At 40.6% G+C, this 25,151-nt stretch overlaps 1 protein-coding gene across 4 annotated transcripts in view; it reads left to right on the forward strand.

Moving 5' to 3' along the window:
- The first annotated feature begins 2,447 nt into the window (after window positions 1-2,447).
- FKBP5 (FKBP prolyl isomerase 5) overlaps window positions 2,448-25,151 on the forward strand; it is a 50,367-nt gene continuing 27,663 nt past the window's right edge. The window contains exons 1-3 of one of the 4 annotated variants that reach the window (XM_081866628.1): window positions 2,448-2,585; window positions 21,838-21,964; window positions 23,378-23,522. In XM_081866628.1, coding sequence (XP_081722754.1) covers window positions 21,860-21,964; window positions 23,378-23,522 — 250 coding nt within the window. In that variant the 5' untranslated portion in view covers window positions 2,448-2,585; window positions 21,838-21,859. Of the gene's footprint in view, window positions 2,586-3,437; window positions 3,549-21,447; window positions 21,508-21,837; window positions 21,965-23,377; window positions 23,549-25,151 lie in introns of those variants that run through there. The other 3 variants (XM_081866629.1, XM_081866630.1, XM_081866631.1) reach the window with 3 other exon arrangements.

Below are 25,151 nucleotides of genomic sequence, written 5' to 3' on the forward strand. Positions count from 1 at the left end.
TTAATCAGTTAACTGTCCAAAACTCAAAGAATTAATCCTGCAAGATTATTTAATTGAGCCTTTAGAGGAAAAATATATAGGGGTCACCACAAGCATACAGCCATTGCATTTCTGCTTTTTCCACCATTTGACTTTTGAGAGGTCATTTTTCTAGTCGTATTATGTATCATCTGAACACATAATTCTTTCCTAATGTGTTTCCTTAGGGCGCATATATATATTACATACACATACACAAGAGGAGACAAACTAGGAAAGAATTATGCGTTGGAATATTGCTGCCAGTCTAATATTAAGCCCACATAACCAAGGAAAAGCAGCCTTCAGTGAGCATTTAACTCCATCCTCGCTCCTTGTTGTTCTCTGCTAAGTGACATAGCAGATGTGCAAACGCAATTAACCACACTCGCATCTACACGGGTGAGCTAAGGACAGCAGTTCGTGTTTTTGCTGGCTTTGGGTGACAACGGGAACCCACAAACTTACCACCTTCCTTGGGGAGGTGGGGCGAGTTTTCATCTGAACACCCCCCCCCCAAAAAATGTAGATGCACACGTGGGGGGGGGGTGCGAGGAGGAGAGAGAGGAGAGGTCGTCACGTGAACAGCCAGCTTTCCCTTGATGACCCTCAGGATCCCGTGTTGGTCCTCCTCAGGATCGATCCAGTCCACGGCCGGCTTGCTCGCGATCTCCCAACTCCGTTTTCAGGAGAACCAAGCCGCTAGGTGACCTCTTGTGTTGGAGAAGCTGGTCGTAAACATTCATAGAAAAGGCGGGTGTGTGTGTGTGTGTGTGTGTTTAGGCTGAGCGATAGAAGTGGTCTCCACTAGAAAGAATTTGGCCAGGAGAGACGGATCGAGGTTTCGTAACATTGTGGAAGTTCCCGGAAAAACAAAAAAAACAACAAAACCGTACACATGCTCCGCGATCCGCCGCCCTCCTCTCCCTTCAGAAGAGTGCCCAGCTCGGCGAGAGTGGCCCGGCGACGCAACTCCCTGAGCGGAGGGAGAAGGAAAGTCGCCAGTGGCTCATGGCTGGCACCTTGCAGGGGAATCGAGGAGATGCAATCCCGCCTGCCTGCGTTAATTAGATAGTCGAATTAGCCGGCTCGAGCCCGGGTGCCATTTAGTCGTGGCTGAAGTTGTGCACGTGCTGCGTTTGCCCTGCATGGGTTCCTTTCAAAAGAAACAGAAACGATCTCCCAGCAAGGAGACTCTCTCAATGTTGGGTAAGGAGGGGGGGGGGGCAGCTTATCAAACTGGAACGCATCCAGTGCCGGATTTAAATATAAGCTAAAGAAGCTATAGCTTAGGGCCCCCCCAAAAAATTAAAGGAAAAAAAACACCTGGATGTACATTTCCAAAATATAAGATAAAAAACAAAACTTACATATTTTGTTATGTGCAAATGGCTTTAGATACCTGTTAGGTCCATAAATTACCATATAGCTCATATATTCAACACAAAAAAACCAGTGACAATTTGTTGTTGACAAAGGACAGCTGGACATATAAAGGGCCCCATTACCTTCAGCATCTTTAGGGCCTCATCAAACCTAAATCCGGCCCTGAACTCATCGTATCAATACAGTCTCTCGAGATATTATGTAAAACGCCGCACCGTTCAGGTCTTTCTCTCTCTCCCCCCCCCCATCCCCTTGGTGTTTGCAGCATAATTTTGTCCGCTCCTCTCCAGCTCCCGACGCGAAAAGCCGAAAGCGAGATCTCTCCTCTTCTTATTTTGAAAGGCGTTGGCAAAAGTTGTGTTCGAGCCGTTCCGTCGGAAGGGTTCTCTCTCTCTCTCTCTCTCTCTCTCTCCTCAGATCAAATTACAGAGTTCAAAGCAGTCAGCAATGATCTTCTTCGCGAGAGTTACCGAAGTCTGCTGCGTTTCCTGCCCTCCACCTGCCTCCTCAAGTCGCTAAAAAGTTTCCTTCGGTGGGGTTGACTGAGGTTCAGTTGCTCAATCAGCCTACATTTTTCGATCCCTTGTTAAACTTTCAGAGAGGAGCAGGAAAAGTACACAGGGGGGTTGTGGTGTGAGGGTGAAATGCGGTAGTAGTTGCTCTACATAGGGAGAACCGGGTTGCCTGAGGCGAGAGAGCGCCTTCTGCGATATATGGGGTTTCTCAGAACTGCTGCCCGGGACATCCTTGGGACTCGCTGGGGGGCCAGGCGGCTTCGGCGGGCCGCTGCCTGAGAGGACCCGGGGCTGTAGCGCCGGGCGGGAACTGGGTGCGTGGTGGGACTATGGCTTCCCCTCCCTCGATCTATCGGCCTCTTATTTATTTTCCCGGAGGGAGGATGGGAACTCGAGACTTCGGACTCCCCTCAGGGCAGTTTGATTGTGGATGAGCGGGAGGCGCTATTTACATACGGGCGGGGAGAAGCGGCCCAATGAGAAAGCGCCATGGGGACCGCTCTCCCAGACGGGCAAGCGCCAGGGCCAGTAGGCAGGAGGAGGAGGGGCTTCGCGGAGGGGACTCGCGGCCAACGCCGGTAGCTCATGTCATTCCCGGTCGGATAACGCAGCGGCAGCGGTAGAAGCAGCAGCAGAAGCTGGCGGCAGCGGCGGTGGCGAGGGCAGGTACCCGCGGCGTTGGCTGGCGCGCTTTTTTCGCTCCCTCGGAGGGAAGGAAGGGGCGCTGCTCTTGGGTTGGCGGGACCTCCAGCCCGGTCTCCCTCCGCTCAAGGGGCCGCCTCAGCCTCTCTCTCGGCCCCCGGCCCCTTCGGAGAGGCCCCTTTCGCCCTCCTTCCTGAGGGGAAATCTTCCGGGCAGCCCAGGCACTGGCTGCCACCATGGCGCGCCTCGCACACCCTCTCCCCGCAACCCCGTCACAACAGGCGCCGGCCGCTCACTTCCCCCGTAGGATCCTAGCCCTGTTTGTTCTTCTCCCCGCCACGACTTCCCCAGCCAGGCGTTGCCTCGGGAGACTTGGAAATCGAATTTCTCTCACTCGCCGCCGTTCTATCCCACCTCTTCTCTGGAAGACAACCCCCCCCCCCCAAAAAAACAGCCCCATTCTTACTAAAAGGGGGGGGGGAAGGAGGGGAGGAACAATGGCAGATGCTGCGTGTGTATTTTGGGGTCGGGAGGTGGAGGGGGCGATGGAAATAATGAAAGAAGTGGGAGCAGGGCGAGGGTGAAGACGCTTCTCGCCCCCAACACCACCACCACCACCACCACCGAGCAATCACTTCTTCGGATGCTGATGACAAGACACCTGGCATTTCCAACCCGGGTTTAGAGAGTGTTTTTTAAAAAATAAATACAAACGCTGCTGCCTCAGTCATTGCAGTGGAGCAGAACTGCGGAGAGAAAGTAGTGATGTTGTTATTAGCTCCCCCCCCCCCCGTTAGTGTCTCCTCTTCATTATGTAAGGAGGAGGTGGAGATGGAGTTGGGGGGAAGGAATTTAAGCTCTCATGTTACTTCCCTTTTTTCATACTATCGGAGACTTGGGTGATGGCTGATTTGGAGCTAGGCAACTGGACCTACTTAAAGATTTGAGAAAAGACCTTTGGAAGAAAAGCACCCTTTTGCTAAAGTGGTATGTTGGAAGTTTTGAGATAGAATCATAGAGTTGGAAGAGACTACAAGGGCCATCGAGTCCAACCCCCTGCCAAGAACTGATGTCTGGGTGTATTTTGTTGTTTCATGGGCTCCTGACTTCTTTGTTTTTGAGCTATAAGTGTAACTCAGAATAAATGAGCAGGGTTCTGTCTTTGGGAAATTGAGAATGAAAAGTTGACAAAGTTTATTTATTCCAAACAGCAGTATCTGTCCAAAGCTGCAATATATCATTTATTAGAGGGGCATTTCCCACTTGTATTTAAAAATGTTTATTTTTTAAACTTTTTGTCTAATCTTGCCTTTCGAAGCTTCGTGTAGATTCATCTCCAAAATGGTACAAAGGCTCCTTATATAGTGGAGGTAGAAACACCATCATATTCCCAACATTGTATACTTTACCAAAACAGTATTTGGAGTCTCCATAGAAATGCCCTAATGCATAAAAAGAGGGAGCCCTTAATCCACTAGAAAGTTTTAATGTCAAAATCCCATTGAAATTTCTAGCAAGAGGAAAACACTGTAGTATATGAGAGAGAGAGAGAGTACATTAGTCCTATTAAGGAGTTCCTAATCATTTTAGCCGGCCTGTGCAAGAGAACCACGCCAAAAATGGTTTCTGAAAAGGAAGAACAAACCTGTGGATTATTATTATTATTACAGTCAATATATGTGTGTATAATTTACTTTTCTGCCCCAAAGCCCCCAAAGTGGTAAACAACATGTTAAAACAAAATATTTAATAAAAGTACAATAAAATGAAATAATAAAGTCAACAAACAAAGCAATATACAACCGCAAAATCATGACATAGGAGGGCCATAGAGCATTTGCAAGCCAGAGGATTAAAGGATCCTCTTTCCAATCCTATAACACACATTTAGGTGGACAAAAGCCTGTACAAATTGTTAGAAATACTAAAATAAATTTACCCCTACTAGAAGAATTAAGGTTGCTCTCAACACTATTGTAATCCAGGCTGGATTATATTGGTCACAAATGGCAAAATGCTAAAAGTAAACTTCAGTAGCTAGTTTATTGCATTTATTTTTTATTTGATGAACATACTACTAATAAATAGGCACATGTATTGATAACAAGGGATTGTAAAAACTATGAAAGGTAAAACTGAAAGGCTATGTAATTTATCTTCTGATCTAAACATACAAGAATAAACTTCTGATTTGAATCCTTAGAAACATGTTTCATAGTGCCTTTCAAAGAGCAACATAAATTATTTTCAAAAAAAAGTATTCTAACGTCATGGATCCTTAGCATGCTAATTGATTGAGTTATTTTTGTGTGATCCATCATTTTACATTTTCACTTTATTCATGCTCCTTTTAGGAAGATGGAATTTAATGTAAAGTTTAACAGACATTTTGAGTTTAAAAAATTCATTATATAACCTCTTTCTGAGAAAAAGTGAAGATAGCCATGAGCCGTGTCTCATAGGAAAATTCTAAAATCTGTATTAGGGCAATGCCTTTATTAGGCCAAGGAAATTTCACAAAATAATGGTAAACAAGGCAATCTGTTGGAGAAATCTGTTTTTGGCTGTTTTAGCCATGGAATCTGCATATGGTCATGGTGTTAAGATGAAATTGCGGAGGAGGTAGCAGACATTCAAATGAGAGTATTTAGCTGCTATGCTGGCATCAGGTTGTACCGTGGCCTTCCAGGAACAAGAATAATAAAAATGGCTGATTCCCAACCTCTGAAAATACAAGAACTATTATTACCCAGGTCTACCCATCCTTAGGTTAAACATATTGGTAGGTAGAAAACAACTACCTGTTGACAGTGGTCAGATGTGCATCCTTCAGGAACCAATACTAAGTGAAGGATAAGAGCATGCATTTCAGTGTTTAAATTGCCAGGAATTTTTCTGTAGAATACAAAAGTATACTAGTTGTACTTTATGAAGAGTACTCGTTTCTATGCAGTTTGTTGTCAGTAACCTCTAAGTCAAAATATACTTGTGTCTAGAATTGGGGGATGGGGTGGGGGAGGAGATAAAGGCAGATTGGTGGCCAGGAGTTATGGATGAAAATCAATTCATCGTGGAATGATAAAGCACCTTTCCCCTTCACAGCTTCTGTGCTCTCAAGAGTGCCTTACAAAGTATAAGGGGACTCGAAAGAACTAAAGTTATTGTAAACTTGTTTTGTGGAAACTTCTCTGAGTGCTTTTTTATTCTAGCATAAGTGAGATGGAACAACTAATTCATTCATCTGTTTTGTTAGCAACCCAGTTGTTATTTTATTTGTTCCAGTCATATACCGTTTAATGGCTGAACCGTCTGAGTCACTATGGAGACACAGTTTATAGGATTGATTATGATTAAGAAATATGCAAGATGTATACAAGGCTGCAGCAACTGGTTTTATGCGAAGGCCTGGGATTTGGCTTACAACGAGTACATGTTCTTATACGTGGGTAGGCAAACTAAGGCCTGGGGGCCGGATCCGGCCCAATTGCCTTCTAAATCCGGCCCGCGGACGGTCCAGGGATCTGCATGTTTTTACACGAGTAGAATGTGTGCTTTTATTTAAAATGCATCTCTGGGCCCTTGATGCATTGTGGTTCTTCTAGGGAGGATCTCAGTAGGTCATCTTAGCTGGAATGAAAGAGAAACCAATGGAGCTGAGTGCTGCAGTTTTGAAGTAGTGAAAACTCAGAACTGTTGACCAGATTATTGTTTTTGGTATAGATAAAGGAGGCCCATTGCGTTAGGTAGACTGAAAACAATCTTGTGCATTTAACTGAAATTGTAAATATTGTACTTTCAGTGCTGTGCTGGTAAGAAACAGTTCCTTGGGCTCAGAAGGGGCAATAGGTGTGCCTCACTCTTGGTCTCCTACGCAACCATCTGATGCCTGTTTTTGATGGTTGGACTTAGCTCCCTGTTTGCCTAGGGGCAACTGCCACTACCTTGATACCTTGAGAGCCAGTGTGGTGTAGTGGTTAAGAGCGATAATTAAGACTTGTAATCTGGGGAACCAAGTTCGCGTCTCCGCTCCTCCACATGCAGCTGCTGGGTGACCTTGGGCTAGTCACATTTCTCTGAAGTCTCTCAGCCCCACTCACCTCACAGAGTGTTTGTTGTGGGGGAGGAAGGGAAAGGAGACTCCTTTGGAGCTGCTTTGAGACTCCTTCAGGTAGTGATAAAGTGGGGTATCAAATCCAAACTCTTCTTCTTCTTGATAAGTGCTCCTGTGGCCATCTGGTTCAGCCTAGGATTGTTCACAGCATTCCTCCAATATCAACCCTCTTTGCTTCTCTCCTACTCTTGTGCATTGAGTTTCCCTCTCTTCTGGGAAAGTTTTGATCCTTTCAATCTAGTTCTGCACAAATATATTTTAACTGAAATAATTTAGATTTATTTTCATATAAATCTGTTTAGAAACTAGACATAAGTAATCCATATTTTAAGTGTTGGCCAAGGAACAATACATTAAAAAAATAGAGCATCCTGTGGCACTTGAAGGCTAACAATTGTATTACAGTATAAGGTTTTGTGCAGCCGAACCACTTCATCAAACGCATGAAGTATAATCCTTCCTTGTTTGTCCGGCCCATAAAAGCTTATACCATACTACATTTGTTAGTGGTCAGGGTGCCATAAGACTCAGTGTCTTGCGGTAAAAACAAACATGGCCACCTTTATGTAATTAGATAATTATATATTTAACAAAAAAAGAGCTGTATTTGAAACATGACTTTCCTTTGGCCTTTTTGCTTTGAATCTGTTCTGAGGGCAACTCTGGAAATTTCCGTTCACCCCCATTCCTAAATATTTTGTGCTGGTGGCTCAGAATTAAAGTACTGTATTTCATCTTTGTACAGAGCTGGTGCTTTAAAATGTTATTCTGTTTCCTTAAACGTTATGAATGCATCCAATTATTTTGCAGAGCAATCCTATACAGTACTCATTGTATGTTAGAAGTGGAGATACGCCACTGCTATGCTAGCAGAAGAGCCACCATATCCAAGGTACGTTTAGCTGGGGGACACACACACAAGGATGCCATTAAAATGTTGGACATGCCAATAGTGCGGCCTTTATGTTCTTTGCAATCAGCATTTTGAAATACAGCACCAAAGGGGAGGAAGGAGAGCCCACACAACACAGTACCCACATAGCTTTGGCAGGGGACCTGCAGAGAGCACACATAGCTCTTGCTCAGGATCCACCCAGGGAGGGAAATACATTTTTTACAAGCAGCCAAAGGGAGGGTTGGTGTAAAGTTGCATTGTTGAAGGGGCTATAGTTGAAGAGGCTATAGTTGTGGAGTGAATTGTTGCATCCACAGCATACATTTAAGGCACATGCTCCCCCCAATCCTGGGAACGGTAGTTTGACTCTTACAGAGTTACAGTTCCCAGCATCCTTAACAAACTACTGTTTCAAGGATTCTTTGGGGGAAGCCACGTGCTATAAATGTATGGTGTGAACATGACCAGGGAATATAGGGTTCAGTGGTACCTCGGGTTACATACGCTTCAGGTTACATACACTTCAGGTTACAGACTCTGCTAACCCAGAAATAGTACCTCGGGTTAATAACTTTGCTTCAGGATGAGAACAGAAATCGTGCTCTGGCGGCGCGGTAGCAGTGGGAGGCCCCATTAGCTGAAGTGATGCTTCAGGTAAAGAACAGTTTCAGGTTAAGAACAGACCTCCGGAACGAATTAAGTTCTTAACCCGAAGGTACCACTGTATAGCATAATTGTGCTTCTTCCCTGTGCCATCCTTGCCTCACCCATAAGTCCATCCTATTCACGTGTTCTGTCAGCGTATCTGTTGTGGATGCTATAGTTGACACCAGTCCTGTGGATATAACTGGCCCCTGCTTGTCCTGTGTTAAAGAATACCTTACAATTTGTGCACCCTGAGGATGCAGACAGGCTCCTTGGAGAGGTGAGAGCCACCACTTGTGTATGGAATCCTTGCCCTCCATTCCACCTAAATATTAGGAAACTGTTTTGGTGCTAGACCAGTGTCTGGTGTCAGTGATGGACTGGATGAGGGTGAACAAATTGAAACTTAATCTAGACAAGACAGAACTTGTTCCTGGTTAGTTAAAAGGCACTTGTGCTGGATAGGGATTCATCCCTCCTGCCCCCCACCTGAAAACGTAGGTTTGCAGTTTGAGTATACTGCTGGATTCATCCCTGAACCTAGAACACCCAGGTTTGGGCGGTGGCCAGGAGTGCACAATTAAATTATTATTTTTATCTGTCATTGTGGAAACATATCTAGTGTTTGGCAAACATAGCTGGGATGCTGCCAAATTCTTTTGCACCTCAGCTGGTAAATCTTGAGCATGACTGCGCCCTGAAATGTTTTTCCTGACCCAACTGAAAGGATGTTTCTATTGAATCAAAATTGAAGCACTGTAATACAATTAGAATGCATGAGAATTATTGAGATTGGGAATGGTGAAATTGCAAGGATTCTTGCATTTCTTATTTTAAGAAGAAAGTTTCATTTTACTGTATTGAAAACTAATAAAATATTTTTGAGGGGAAGTGAGTTTCTACCTCATTACAGTTGAGAAAGTAATGGAAACATGGGTGAGTATATACTTCAGTAAAAACCTGACATGATTAAATAGATTATTTTTCTTAAAAAAAGAACTTTTAAAAGCCAGTAATAGCTTTAGGTGCTTTAGATGCTTAACTAATGGCAGCATCCAAATTCCGGTGTTTCTGTTCACTCCATCTGGTTAGAGTGAAAGAGCTGGGGTCCACTGTTTTTGGCAGCAGGTCTGCTCTTTTTGATCATGTATTCCTGTCTCACACTGTTGGGTGTGAATGGTTAGTTTTCACTGCAAAAATTACATCTTAAAAAACCCACAATATATACTCACACCTTTATGGGTATATGTGCACATAAGTAGCAAAGGGGCCTGATGGGAAAGGTTTGAAACTTGTATATAATCAAAATGAGAGGGAAAAGTCTTGATAGGAGAAGGCAGTCTAATGTTGTCAAGCTTCACAGATATATAGTTAAAAGGTACCAAAATAAGATTTAAAATGGCTAGAAAAAGAGTCTCAAAATTTTAGTGTAATTCTATGAGTTGTGGGAACTTCCCTTTTTTGTGGATAAATAAGTGAGGACAACAAATTTATAAAAGGAAGATACAGATTATAACCATAGCATTCAGGCAGGCATTTACTGTGATGTTAAAGGGCTTACTATTTTTTTTTTTCAACCAGTCAATATGCAATAAATTTATCTTATTTCAAGGTAGCATTTTTTCAAATCTTGAAAGCACAGTATCTTGTATAGCAGAGAATACGGTACTGTTGTTTTTCTATCTAACACAGCTATTGCAGTGAATCATAGTATCATACAATTGTAGAGTTGAAATGAACCCTGAGGGTCATCTAGTCCAACCTCCTGCTATGCAGGAATCGCAACTAGATCATGTTGCCACTCGAATATCATGGACATCTATTGGATACACCCTCCCATCAGTTGTCAAGAAAATAAACAACTACCTGAGAGGCAGCCCTGTTCAGGGAAGTTTTTAATGTTTCATGTATTTATCGTGATTTTAATATTCTGTTGGGAGCTGCCCAGAGTAAACCCAGCCAGATGGGCTGGGTATATTATTATTATTATTATTATTATTATTATTATTATTATTACACGGAAGCAGATTCTGTTACCAGATTCCAGAGCAGAATTCTACGTGGAATAGAATTCAGTTGCAACTTCAGCTGCTTCCTGTGACATGAGCTGCTGAAAAGTAGTCTATTCAAGCTTCCTAAAATGTAATAATGGATTTACTTGTGGCAATATAGAATTAAAAGTACAGTAATATAAAATGGCTATGTGCCAATTGTGCAATGTGGTAATATGTATTTTTTAAAAGATATACCAGCATATCTAGGGGCTCCTTCAGACTAGTGGTCTTCTGTAGGTGTATTCTGCAACATGCCATTGATGCAATAATAATGCATTAGTGTTGGGTTGTTGTTTTTTACTAAACCATCCACATCCTGCCTGGTCCTAAGATGCATATGGCACTGGGTTGTTGCCACCTGTAGGGGCACTATTGTGCTATAGTCAATCAAAACAGGACCAAAAAAACCCCACACAGAATATTTGTGGTATAAAAAGTTACGGAAATTCAGCAGAAAGCTACGGGACATGCACTGATTGGAAGCAAAGCGGTATGTCCACCCAAAAACTTCTGTAGGCATAAATGGTATTGAAAATGAGATAATTGCCTTGATATGAACACAAATCATAATGGATGCAGAATAAAATGATTTAAAAATGAAAATGAAAGGCTACATAGAGGGCCCACAGGCTAAGACCTATTGAACACAGAAAGCCTTACTGTGAACTCTCTTCTCTCTTCTCTTAGCACCCTCAGAGACCGACTAGGACTGCATTTTAATTGTACTGTTTGTGTGCTGTGCAGCTGTGTTGAAAGATATTCCAGAAAGCAATACTAGTGGCTGCTTCATACTTCTGCAGTTATTTTCTTCAGAAGTTCCTTGTTTGGTGTAGTATCATCTTTCTGTTAAAACTAACTTTTCTTGGTATGGGTTAAATTGGTAGATGGCTTGAGGTGTAGTATTATTTTAACGGTATGTCTATGTTTTTGTTTAATAATAATAATAATAAAAATAAATTTTATTTATATCCCGCCCTCCCCAGCCGGGCTCAGGGCGGCTAACAACAATAAAACAGTACAAAAGTACAGCACAAACAACACTCTAAAATAATTCATTATAAAATTAATTAATTCAAGCCACTGGCTTTAATATACTATTACATGTCTTAAGCTTTTAGGATACACAACATATGCATTTGAATCAATAAAAATATAAAGCACAATTGGGGAAAATGATATTGGTGAAAGTCCAAAGTATACAGGCCCTTTGCTGTTGATGCACAGGAGAACTTTGGAAGTGACTAGTTGCCTTAGATTTCCCCCAGAAAAATAAAGAAAATCTGCTTTCTAGCTATCATTTGGATTTCATCAACAGTAGGGAAACTGTTTTTATAAATGGCATTTAAAAAACCCCACATACGGTTGAGCTTCTAAGCAACATTTCTTCAAGGCTTCAACTCTGAGAGTCGTTATAAATCCCTGAAAACATGGTTAACAAAACAGTCAGAAATCAAATGGTATTGCTGAAGATAAAAAACACTATGTTAAAAAAAAGTGAATTTTAATGACAGGGTCTTAGGTGAGTCATTAAGGGGTGGTGAGACTGTTGCATTTACAGTTAGTATTGATATAGGTCCTACTGGTCTACTTTGTTCCTTTGATTAGAAGTGATAGGTTATTTGTAATATCACACAGCTCAGTGTGCATATAAAGGTGGATCAATATCTTTTAATAGACTATTGTTTAATCTATGCTTTAGTTTTCTAAGGGAGTTTATCTGAATCCACCAGCAGATCATGGAATGCTTGTGAATGGATTGCTAGGTTGCCAGTGTTGGGAACAAGGCAGTATAGAAGGAATCAGATGAGTTTCTTATTGGGAATCGTTTTTAAATACTAGAGGCCTGTAGCACAAGATTTGGCTAAGAAGTTACAGTCAACACGTGTAATCTGCAATTTTGTTGTCTCCCAGCTCATAGTCCCCCACCTTCTACCATTTCATATGCATATTGAAGCCTCCACTGTTAAACTAACTCCTTTTTAGTGAGAGATTTGTGAGTAGACAAAGAATGCTCTGAGCAACAACGGCAGGAATTGTGATTTCCTTTTCCACAGCAACTGAGCCTATACATTTATTTACTTAAAAGTAGGTATCATTGACTTAAATGAAATTTAGTAAGACTAGGCTTCTTTGAAATCAGTGATAATTGTTTCCTAGTAAAAATGTATAAACCTGAGCTATAAGTAGGTAGGGTGTGTGTGTGTGACATCTGGTGGCTACCCTGGGTACAGGGAAAAGCAGTGGTTCCTTTGCTCTGGAGAGGGAGAGTTAGGATAGCTCCCTAAATAAATAACACTTTACTCATAATTTATGCATCTGCATTAGAATGGTAGCTATACTCACACCATATAGGCAGGGATTCAGAGACCTTTGAATACCCACACAGTGCTTTTGCATATGTGGCACTTTTGTGCATTTGTTTAGGGTGGTTCTCCTATTGTGCTGCTCTGAAGGATCTCCCAGTATTTCAGGGTAGCATCTTTAGAGAAATGTGGAAAAGTCCCTCTGTGTGTCCTGCATAGTGTATGTGGCATTTTGTATTTTTATTTGCATTGTTCTCGGTGGGACTTGCTTCCGCATAAACAAACGCACACTGTTGGCCCTCCTGGGTGAACTAGTGTTCCTATTTCACGCCCTCTGTCTAAACTTGGCTCTGCAATTTGCTTAGTTATCAAATTGTGAATATTTATAACTTTGCATGTTAACCAGCTAGAATCATTTGTTTGCCATCTTATGGGAATACAACTAGTTCTGGAGATTCATTCAACAAGCACGATAAATGATTTTACCTGGCAAGCATGCATACAAACAAATCCATGTTTTTCTCCACTCCTTTGATACATTGTTGGTCCTAGGAATGAGAGGAAAAGTTCAGCAGTATTGTAATTATATTAATTGGCCCAGTCAACAAATGAATATATTCAGCTGTTTCAGCTTCCTAAGACTGAATGAAAAACAGAAATACTGGATTTTGAGAAGTTGTTTATTGATTCCACCCATTCTCTTTTGTTCAGCAACATGGAGCTTGTGGTTGCAATCATTTACATTTATTGTACATTTATTTCAAACCAAGCACCACTGAACACAGCAGAACTTGCTGCTGAGCATAGGATTCTCCTGTAAGGAATGCAGTTACAATAGAAGATAATAATGCTAATGACTGTGGAGATGAGAGGGAAGATAATGATCTGGTTTCAACTTGAATGAGATCAATCTGATGTTGGTTTAAAAGTGGGGTTTCAGTACAAATTGGAGAGGAAACATTATTATATGGCTTGATTCTATGAATATTTTCTTGGAGGTAATTATTACAGAAGAAAATCTGACTCACTTCCACAAAAATATACATAAGATTGTAGTCATAGAATGTCAGATCCTAATTAATGCAGAAACTTACAGTTCTAGGTCAAATCAGTCTTTTAGTGTGTAATAAAGAATGCTATCAGTATGATTAATTGTTTTCATATGAAACAATCTCCCTCCTTGCCTGCCATGTTACTTAAATGAATAATTGATACACAATCTCATTGTTGCATTCATGTTGAGAAATGTTGATTAAAACATAACTGGATTGGTCCATTAAAGCAACCCGATAGTGTTTGTTTTGTATTCCATAGGTTTTTGAACAATTGATACTGCCACTTGGGGGAGCTAGGACAGTTTAAAATTCCAAATTGTTTCTGAATCCCATTAAGCTTGATGAGAAAACAAGGAAAACTTGGGGGGGGGGAGCCATGTATTATTAAACATTTGTAGCAGTTTACAGCACCAAATATAATGTTCAAACTTGTAAAAATCTGGAAGTACAGATTGCTGTTGGCTAATTTTATTTTATGAAGGGGAAGCCCAGCTTCCGTAAAAATCTTGTTCAGAGAAGAGAGCAAGCAGCAAGCAGGTAAACTCTGCAATATTGTTACAAGAATAGTGTAGACCATTGTTAGGAAACGTTCCAAGAATAGGGTGGGTAAAGCCTTCCTTCTCCCCCTAAATTTCCATATCATAAATTAAAGTGTTTGCAACATACTGTACAGTGGAACCTCAGTTTTTGAACATGACCTATTCCAGAAGTCCGTTTGACTTCCGAAACATTTGAAAACCGAAAATCAAAGGGCTGTCAGCAAAGTGAATAGTGAAAATGGAAAAATGCACCATGGAAGCTGTTTGACTTCCAAGGCACGTTCGAAAACGGAAGCATTCACTTCTGGGTTTTTGGCGTTCGGCTTTCAAAACATTCAGCAGCTGAGACGTTTGAAAACCGAAGTTGCACTGTAGATAATATTACTGAACATACACAATTAATATATATAATTAAATACATGATTAGTAGATTTAATATATTTATTAAACAGATCAGAGCCATTCTTTTTTGAAAAGAATTGACCAGAAAGATCTGAAAACAATGAGGCTACTGGGCAGGAAAGAGAAGGGAGAGGGAGAAAGCAAGGGAATTCTTATTGTTATTCTATCTTTTGCACTCATAAGCAGAAGGGCTGAAGTCTGGGAAAATATAAACTATTCCCACCCTCTATTCTTTTTGCATGAAATGCACATCCTAACCTGCAGTTGTTGGAGTGGATATGGAATTATGGAAAACTCAGATTGCTAAAATGCAAATAAAATGGTGTCATCTAATAAGGACATCCTTAGGTGTTCATTCATATATCACATTTCCATGAATTGATCCAGATGCTGGGCCAGATCCCCAAATCCTCCATTCTCTGCAGGTCAACTTTGATTGGTCATAATGACATCTGGTGATTGAACTTTTACAGAGGGCAAAGGGGATTGCTGTAACTGCCCATCAACTGATGGGCTGCTATGATAACCACCTCTGAAGGGATGTTGCCATCCCCAGGACCGGTTTGGAGAGTTCATCTTCAACAGGGCTTGTACATTAGCACAAAACAGTTTGCATTAAAACTGCTTGCTAAAATGGGGAGGGGAGCTTCATATTAGCAAGCATTTTGCATGTGGCCATCAGGCAGTTGGTTTTCTCTGCTGCAGCTGCACCATCCAAGTCAACAGAGTGATTGACTAGGCCATATTACAAGCAACTTCAAGAGAACTGAAACAAGACCCTTCCTCTTCAAAGGTTCTGAACCCAGCACTCTGATACCATAGCATCTTTAGACCCGGTCCTCCAGATGCCCCTGTCATTCATTTAAAATATCACAATATTTCCATTTCCACCCTCTTTTAACTTTCCCTACTGTGCTATAATGCTAAAGGGCTCATGCTTAGGCTGGCTGCCCAAGCACTTTTTGCTGTATAGTATAGCAAAGGAAGGAGTATTTTGTAGAGTGGAAAAAATAATATCATTTTCTTTCCTCTCTCCTGCAGCTTCTTCACAGAGTGCAGGGAGATGAATTTTTAGCCTCATAAAGCACCTAATCCTAATCTCTCAACGTACTGTAGGCTCTGGAAACCACTGAAAATAGGTCGTTTTTGTGCCACTTCTGGGGGTTTTAAATTTTCTTTTAGTTTACTCATTTATATCCCCCCTCCTCACATTTCTGAGTGGTCCTATTTCACTGGCAAACTGATATGTACTGGACTACACAAGTACAGTAACTGGTCAAATAATAATTCACACCTACCAAAATATTTTGATCACAAAATTGTAAGTCAGCCCGCTGTATTCTTTATACACACTTAGTCATGCCTTCAGAATTGTGTAAGCCAGTCACCAAAGTCATGACTTGGTTCACCATCTGATTTCAAAATGGCACCCGGTACCCAATGGTCAATGAAGAACCCAGTCTTGTGAACCCTCCTGAGTTTGGTGATATCTGCCAAAAAATAGGTGAAGTCACACCATAATGATGTCTTAGTCCACCATCTTGATTCAAAGGGGCACCCAGTGTCCCAGTAGTGCCAGAATGTGCTGCCCCCACCTCTGGGACCCTTGTACCAAGTTTGGCAATAATGTCTCAAGATACGGCTGATCTGAAGCAAAAAACAGGCAAAGTCATACCAATGTCATATTTTGGTCCTCTATCTTGATTCAAAATGGCGGCCAGTGTCCCAACATCAATGAAAACTGCCATCCCACCTTGAGAATTCTCATGCCAAATTTGATGACAATATCTTGAGAGCTGACAATCTATAGACAGACAGACAATCCATTTCCCAAAATATATACCGTATTTTTCGCTCTATAAGACACACCAGACCACAAGACGCACCTAGTTTTTGGAGGAGGAAAACAAGAAAAAAATATTCTGAATCTCAGAAGCCAGAACAGCAAGAGGTATCGCTGCGCAGTGAAAGCAGCAATCCCTCTTGTTGTTCTGGCTTCTGGGATAGCTGTGCAGCCTGCATTCGCTCCATAACACACACACACACATTTCCCCTTACTTTTTAGGAGGGAAAAAGTGAGTCTTATAGAGCAAAAAATACGGTAATAGATCATATATTAAGAGTGGAGGTTCCCCCTGAAGCTGCCCTCCACCAGCTGTTTTTCTCATGACGTGGATGATGGTAACTATAGTGTAACAACATATTGAGGTCCATGGGTTAGCCATCACTATCTAGAGTTTATGCAGAAAGCAGGAGGCTGATGTTATAGTGGTTTGGTTGTTCATGTAGTACCTGCTAACTGTGGTGTTTGTGGATTCTGGTTGTGTGATAGTTGCAGGGAAGGGGGGAAGAATATTGTGGCATCCTGCTTACAGCAGAAACTGTCCACTTGTAAGAGTGTATACAAAAAGGGAGGAGCAACCCCCAATTTACTTTTCCAGTGGGTGAATGGTCCTTTATAGAAGCATATGAAAACCTCTAATAATGAAAATGATTGATTGGCGAGACCCAAGTTTTATTTCAAGACAATCTGTCATCCCTAACATCCAGATTCTGCTAATGGGTTTTGGCCTGTTGTTCTCCCTACTTCATCAATTTGTTGGGAAAATTGTTTCCTGTTGGTTATAAGCTGTAAAAATTAGCTTCATGCAGCTACATAACTCATGTATAGAACTATAGAAGGGGGCTGATTGCTCATTTGTTTTGTTCTCCCACTTTGTTACAGATGATCCCTAAACTTAATATGCCTGTATATTCTTTAAATCAATTTTGAAAACCTCTATAAAGTCTGTGACCCAACATCTGGAGGCCAGTCCACATTTAAAGTGTAGTTATAGACAAACAGTATTAACTGAAAATGAAATAATATACTGCTTAACTGAGGTGCACTAAGGAACTTTGGAAAAATCAAAACCTGCCCTACTAGAGAAGGTAGTATTTGAGAGAGTGTGAACAACTACCATGTCTGATTATTAACCAGGACACACAAATGCCAAAGCATCATATGTTATTGACCCAGAAAGAATTCTGTACCTTTTAGAGTTCTCTTTTTTAACCCAGATAAAGAAAAATGCATTTAGAAAGTGCTAAAGAGGAGAATTCTGTCATTTTTCTTCTTGCATATCTGTTGTTTCACAAATACAGCCAGCACATTAGCACAAGTAACTGAAAATATTGGCTCTCATTTAACAGTTTCCTCTCTCCAGATTGAGATGGCTGGTAATCAGTATACTGTAGCAAAACAAAGCACCCATCTGTGCTAATGTTCTTACAATTCAGAAAATATGCATTCATGACTAAACAGATTTTTGCAAGTCAGTCATACAAATTATTGAGCCTTTTCTTTTTCTAGAAAAAAAAATCCACCTAAGAATGTTATATATGCAACAGGAAGTCACAGACTTAGAATATTTTCTACATTATTCTATAATTTACTTTGATATTCAGCACCAATAATCCAAACATGCTTAGGACCTAATATCAAACAGGTGATGAGGAAGAGAAAAAATAGGAGAAAGTGGTGGCAGAAAAAGAGAAGAATGGCATTAAGAATGAGAAAAGAAGTCGGCTCACCCACCCTTGGTTCTGGTTCCAAGACCCTCACCAGAAAATAGTTTTTCCAGCCCTGTTGTAAACTTTGCCAAATAATATATTGTATCTTAAAAAGCAGAGACATCACCTTGCCAACAAAGGTCTGTATAGTTAAAGCTATGGTTTTCCCAGTAGTGATGTACGGAAGTGAGAGCTGGACCATAAAGAAGGCTGATCACCAAAGAATTGATGCTTTTGAATTATGGTGCTGGAGGAGACTCTTGAGAGTCCCATGGACTGCAAGAAGATCAAACCTATCCATTCTGAAGGAAATCAGCCCTCAGTGCTCACTGGAAGGACAGATTCTGAAGCTGAGGCTCCAATACTTTGGTCACCTCATGAGAAGAGAAGACTCCCTGGAAAAGACCCTGATGCTGGGAAAGATGGAGGGCACAAGGAGAAGGGGACAACAGAGGACGAGATGGTTGGACAGTGTTCTCGAAACTACAAGCATGAATTTGACCAAACTGCAGGAGGCAGTGGAAGACAGGAGTGCCTGGCGTGCTCTGGTCCATGCGGTCACGAAGAGTCGGACACGACTAAACAACAACAACAACACTTTCAAAATACACCTACCACCCTGCCCCTGGCATCTAAGAACCATGATGGGTAGCCATGAGATGCAGAGTATTCTTGGTGGTTATAGTCCGATTACAGAACTTTCTCCCCATCTGAGAGCTTAGCTGAGTATAGCGATAATATAGGGACATGCAAGTTTTTTTATTTTCATACTGCACCATCTGCTAACCTGCTGAACCCTTTCTACCATTTGCAATGAAGAATTAATCAAGACTCCTTTCATTAAGACAACCTGGGAATACCTAACTTCCTGATGTATGAATTTGTAGCAAATAAACTCATTCATTAACTTTAACACTTGGCACTGTGTACACATTTTGACATGCATGAAAATTATATCTGTGCAAGAAAATCTCATATGTGAGGCTGTCATCATAACTACTATTGCTCAGATACACTTGTTTCCATAAAACCATATTTTATTTTTGTATTTGTATTTTTGCACAAGGCACTCTGGATTCATGCTGCCCCTGGATTTATACTGCAGGGGAACCAAATGGGGTTTAATCTATTGACATCCTGAGATTTACCTATTTGGAGAGCATAATCCTGGCTCTAACAAAGATGCTTGCTATTACAAAATACACACCTTAAGCTTATCTCACTGGAACAAAAATAACATTAAGTAATATTGTGCTCTTCATGGCTGCCATTATTTTTTCCTGCAAGCTCAGCTGTGGTGTTCTGAAAAGAAAAATCTTTATTACTCTATTACCACATTAGTCAGTTATTTTGATACCTGACTCACTACCAAAGAAGGCACATTGTGTTCTTCCTGGAACCACTTCAAAATTAGAAACACACTAAAACAGCTCCAAACATCAATCCAAGGCATTCAAAGATCCTAATATTGAGTTTCTGGCCTTAAATTTTTAACATTTTAAATTGTGAAATCAGTTAAAAACATTTGTGGTTGCAGTTCCCAAATATATGTGTGTGTACACGCATGTGCACACACTTAAGTTTATTGTTTAAGTACGTTATAGCATTGCACTTTTTACATTTTGAGGTGGCTTATGATCAGCATTAAAAAACCAACAACTAGCTTCTTCTAAAAAACTATCTTATAGTTCATGTGTTATTCAGAATGTCAGGAAATATCTTGAAAAGAGTCACAATTAAATAAAGCTTTAACACATCAACATTCACTGGTAAAGTACAGTGGATTGTAATGAGCCTCAGTCTAGATAGAGGGAGTATAGATTTTAAAAAAATAAAAAATTCTGTACTCTTTCAAGCTTGTGTTAACTGTTGCTCAGAAACATATATGACAGAGCTAAAAGACAGTTTATAATAAATATAGTTCTATGTGCTGTCCATTCTTTCAGAATGCCTTTTCTTTCAGGTTGTATGTAATGCCTTTTGAACTGATGAATTTTCCTTCTGGCTATATTTTCAAAGGAAAGTTTCACAGTCATAATTACTTGAATGTCTGCTCTGTGTAAAATACTGCTTCCTAATTCTGTGTCATGCATTTCCTGATTACTTTGCTAGGAAACAGATTTTTAAAACTTAAGGTTGTGTCCTACAATCTTTATAAAGTTGTGTCCCTAAGCTTACTAACTCTTTTGTTATATCTAATGAGGTATCTACAGTAGGTTAGTTTGTTATATCTATTCAGCTCCTAAACCTGCTTCATCACCTTCCCACTAGCTTGGTTTATGGATGTCCAAATCTATGTCTGCACTGGCTATAGATTAGGGATTCTAACAGCACTCCAAAACTAGGCAGCAGGGCTGCAGAAAACCTGATCAAAGCCAACCAATTAATACTTCTGTTCCACGGATGAGGAACATGGAGGCTGAGAGAAAAGCTGTTGATTTTAGGCTATGGCAGACTAGGTGGTTTTTTTGCTTACTATTCTTATTATACTGGGAGTCACAAACATTTCTGATCTACCACAGATCATCCATACATCTACTAGTAGATTCTGATCTACCTTCTGCCTGTCTTCCTTGTAGGAGCTGTGTCCAGTTGAGAGTGTCCAGAGACATATACACTCTTAACCACACATGTCTGTTGAAGAATGCAAATACTGTATTTTAAGTTTGCGTGCTGAAGTTTGGTGGTGGTAGGGTGGAGAAGAATGGAAACAGTCTGGTTTGGTGTAATTCCAGTTGGTTGGCCATTTTGGTACAAACTGTGCTGTTACCATTAAACAATGAGTAGTTCAGAGCATAAGGTTTAGTTTTCTTATTGAGAAGAGCTAGTCTTGAGGTATAATACTAACCCTCTGATGTTGATGGCTGAAGGGGTTAATGTGTGTAGGCCTGAGACTAGTAGAGAAAATCACTGCTGGGGATGCTCTGCCACAGCAGATACGAAGGTATTGTCCATGGTTGCACCACCAGTAGTAGCTAACAGCCTCAAAATGGGGCATGTTATGGCAGGCATGGAGTGCTGGAGGCTTTCAATCCATGGGATTCCCCAAGGGACCCAATCCTTTGGCTACTCAGCTGTACCAGTCAGGTGAAAACCCACCATCACCTTTTGTGCTGGCAGGCGTGGGCAGTATGGGGTTAGAGCTACCACCTTGTTGTTCTTGGTTAGGAATTTGGATTGCTCAGACTCTCTTAAGAAATATTAAGTGGTATTTGACAATACATTGAAAAGTCATTTGGTATAGTGACAGAGTATGTGGTTGACTACGGTAATAAGAAGACTAGGCCTACTTATTGTGTTTATTACGTTTTATATCCTGCCTTTCCTTCAAGGAGCTCAAGGTAGCATACATGGTTCACTCCCATTTTGTCATCACAGCAACCCTGTGAGGTAGGTTAGGTTGAGAGAGCATAACTGGGCCAACTTCTTCTCACATATTCCATGTACAATGGAGAATATCTAAAACACAGATTAATGAATTTGATTGATTCATGTGTGTTATAATCTCCTACTTCATGAGTATTTGCCTCTGAATTATTCTGTTAGAATGTCCAGGGATTCCAATAAGGAGTTAAGTTTTATTACTCTATTTATACTGGCTCAGCTTTTATTATTTACAATGCTGACATAATAAATACCAGACTTTAAGGGTTTTTGGAACCCAAGTAGGACAGGTTATCATTCTTCGTTCATTGTTTCTATCTGTGTGTGTTTCTAAAGGTTGTGTCTGTGAAATGAGACCATGACAACTGATGAGGCTACAAAGAAGGAAGGAGATGTCCAGAAAGCAACTCTTGTTGAACAAGGCGAGGATATCACACCAAACAAAGACAGAGGAGTTCTGAAGGTGAGGCTTTGAAGAAGCTAATTAAATGTTCCTTTCTAGCTCCTGGACAAACACCAGTATCTTACTGTTCCCATTACAGCAATGCAGAGATTCTTATTCTGCTGTGAAAATATCCGCTTAACATAATACAATAAAACAAAAATTCTCAGTGTGTGATAAATCCATTGAATGGTGTAATTGGAGCAAATAATAAGTGCTTTACATTTATTTTGCAATTACCTCACCTTCATTTCATTTTATTTTATTCGTCACTTGACCCATTCCAAAGGCTTGTGAACAGAGGGGGAAAGAAAATCACAATATGTTAAAAATGTTTTTGAAAACCTTATGTAAGGAACAGTAGATTTGAAAGACCAGATCATAAAGGACTTCCAAAGCTTATCTCAAAGTCAAAAGAAACCTGGAGTCAAGGAGAAGGAATACAGATTAGGACCAACACCCATCCCTCTTTTAGGGGCCTTGGGCAATTAGGAAATAGTCTTATGAAGTGCCACTGATGTATCCCTCCCCACCACTGTAACAATTAGTTAATAATATTTGTCAGGTTCTGCCAGTTTTAAAACTCCATCTCTATTTTACCTTATTCTTGGCTATCAAAAACTGGTTGAAAATCTTAAGATACTCAGACTGGGTTTCCTGGAAAATTAAGTTTGGGGGCAGCCCTTGGAGGTCTAGATTGGCACCTGAATGGTAAATGTAAAAGGATGAGGAGGAGCTAGATGATTGGACATATTAAATGTTACAACTAAAAGGCTTGTCCTTAAGGAATCACAACCTACCTTACCTAGCCTGGAGTGGGTAAAGCTCTTTACCTCATTCTGCTATATGTGGTAGACTAGGCATCATCATATGATGAACAGAGATTTGGGTGTATAATGAAACTCTTCTAGATCTACTTTGTGTGGCCTTCTGTAATGTGTGCCACTGTCTACTGCGATTTTGTTTATCTTTATTGGCTCTCATATGGCTGATTGACCAACATATAATAACAGCTTTTGGTTGTATGAATCAACCCTGTATTTCTGGGTTAGAAAACAATGAAAACCAATAGATTGAGGTTCATCAAATACAACTGTGAATGGATTGAAAGTAGTATAATTTCTAGGAAGCGATCCATATACAATTCCTCATTTGCAATCTAGTGATAGATTTTCAGATATCCCTCATTCCCCGCATATGGATGTAGAGCGCAAATTTACAAATCAGTGTACTGAACTAACACGAAAAACTCTCTGGAATAGAGAGTATCTGAAGAAGTGTGCATGCACACGAAAGCTCATACCTAGAACTAACTTAGTTGGTCTTTAAGGTGCTACTGGAAGGAATTTTTTGTTTTGTCTCTGGAATAGGTTAGCTGATGCACATGAGCTCTTATTTCTGGTATCAATTTCTTTTTTCATATCTTCATTCTAGATTGTGAAGAGGCCAGGGAATAAGGATGAGTCTCCCATGATTGGAGATAAGGTTTATGTCCACTACAAAGGAAAGCTGGCCAATGGGAAAAAGTTTGATTCCAGCCGTGACAGGAATGAGCCATTTATCTTCAGCCTGGGCAAAGGTAAAGAATGGAAAAGGTGGAGAAAGGTAAAGAGAGCCTTAGGGATATAAAATGGGTTCTTGCCAATTAAATTACAGTTGGTTTATAATCCTGTTTTCAGAAAGACTGTGTGACTGAGAGCAAGCAGGGAAAGAGCTGAGTATTGGAAGATGTCTTGTTTTGCTATTACTTTTCAAACCTAATCACAGAGCAACAAAGGAAAAGAATCTCGTTGTTCAGCCTGCCATCTCAATGGCAGAAACCTGTGTGATCATATGAAGCTGCCTTCATTCTTCATATGAAGAGGTCATTAGCAGCACCTCTCCTAAGTCTCAGGCAACAGTCTTCTTTGGCACCTGCTACCAGAAAGGGCACCTCTAAATGTACTCATCAGTCCTACTATAGTTAATCCAAATAACTAGGAATCTGTTTAGTGGCAGAAAGAAAATAATAGATTAAAAGAGTGTAGTTACTACTCATTAAATTATAACTCTAGGGCTCTAGAGCAGTGGTTCCCAATTAGCTAAGTGGGCCCCTGTTTTTCAAAAGCCAAACTATGGACCCCCTTACTTCTGAAAAAATTGATAATGTATCTCTATGGTAGTATTTTTTATGTGAATGGTGCCACGGACCTCCTGGGTGGGTTACATGGACACCCTAGGATCCGCAGACCACTGCTCTAGGACAATCCTTTTTGATCATTAACAGAATGTTCACTTTTTGTTTCCCTTTACTGTTCTCTGGACACAGTCGCATTGAGAGTGTTGACATCTTTCTATTTCCTTTGATTTGTCAGAATGTAGTAAAACAAAGTATGTGTTAATCAGCACACAGTCGTTGTTAGTCTGTAGCATCAACAGCATGTTAAGGATTGTGGCATCTTAAAAACTAACATAGAATCACAGAATTGTAGAGTTGGGTGGTACCCCAAGGGTCATCTAGTCCAACTCCCTGCAATGCAGGAAAGAGATTTATTAGGGCAAATGTTTTCATGAAGTAGCACTAATAATTCACAAACCCTTTAGAGTCTTATGATTATTATTTAGAGGTTTTAAACTCCCAAGTTTGTCTTCTATACCTAAATTCAAACAAGAATGAGCATATTAATTGGCAGTTACTGTAAACTGGAAGAAATGCAAAAAAAAATTATTACGGGAGGAGTTGCCCCCTGAGAGTGTGCTCTACTCCTCAGCTGCAGTGTGTTCCACTGAGAGACATTTTCTATAATTATGCCCAGCTTTGTAGAATCCTTGCCTAACTGGTATATGAAATATTGAAGCTGAGAATCTTTCATCAGAAATGAGATAATTGCTTTCTGGCAAGCATTTAATGGTTTCCAAAAAGTATTGGTTTGCTTTACTTGCCTCTTTGCTTTTGCTTTTATAAGTTTTGTTATGCTTTTGGAGTTCTTTAGAATAAATGGATTACCAAAAATTAATAGCTACAGCTCCATAGACCCAGCAAGCTGTTCTTATGATATTTGTTCATATGGCCATGTTGGGAATTAACATGTGCTCCATGTTAATTGCTTTCCATTGGGATACGTTGATTTTTCTTTTGTCCCCAGCCTTGCTCTAGTTCTTAAATGATAGGTGCCTTGGCCAGAGATGGGAAACATTGAGGCCTGGGAGCCATATATAGCCTTCCAGC

This window comes from Podarcis erhardii, assembly GCF_964252035.2.
Source record: "Podarcis erhardii genome assembly, chromosome: 6".
Classification (NCBI taxonomy): Eukaryota; Metazoa; Chordata; class Lepidosauria; order Squamata; family Lacertidae; genus Podarcis; species Podarcis erhardii.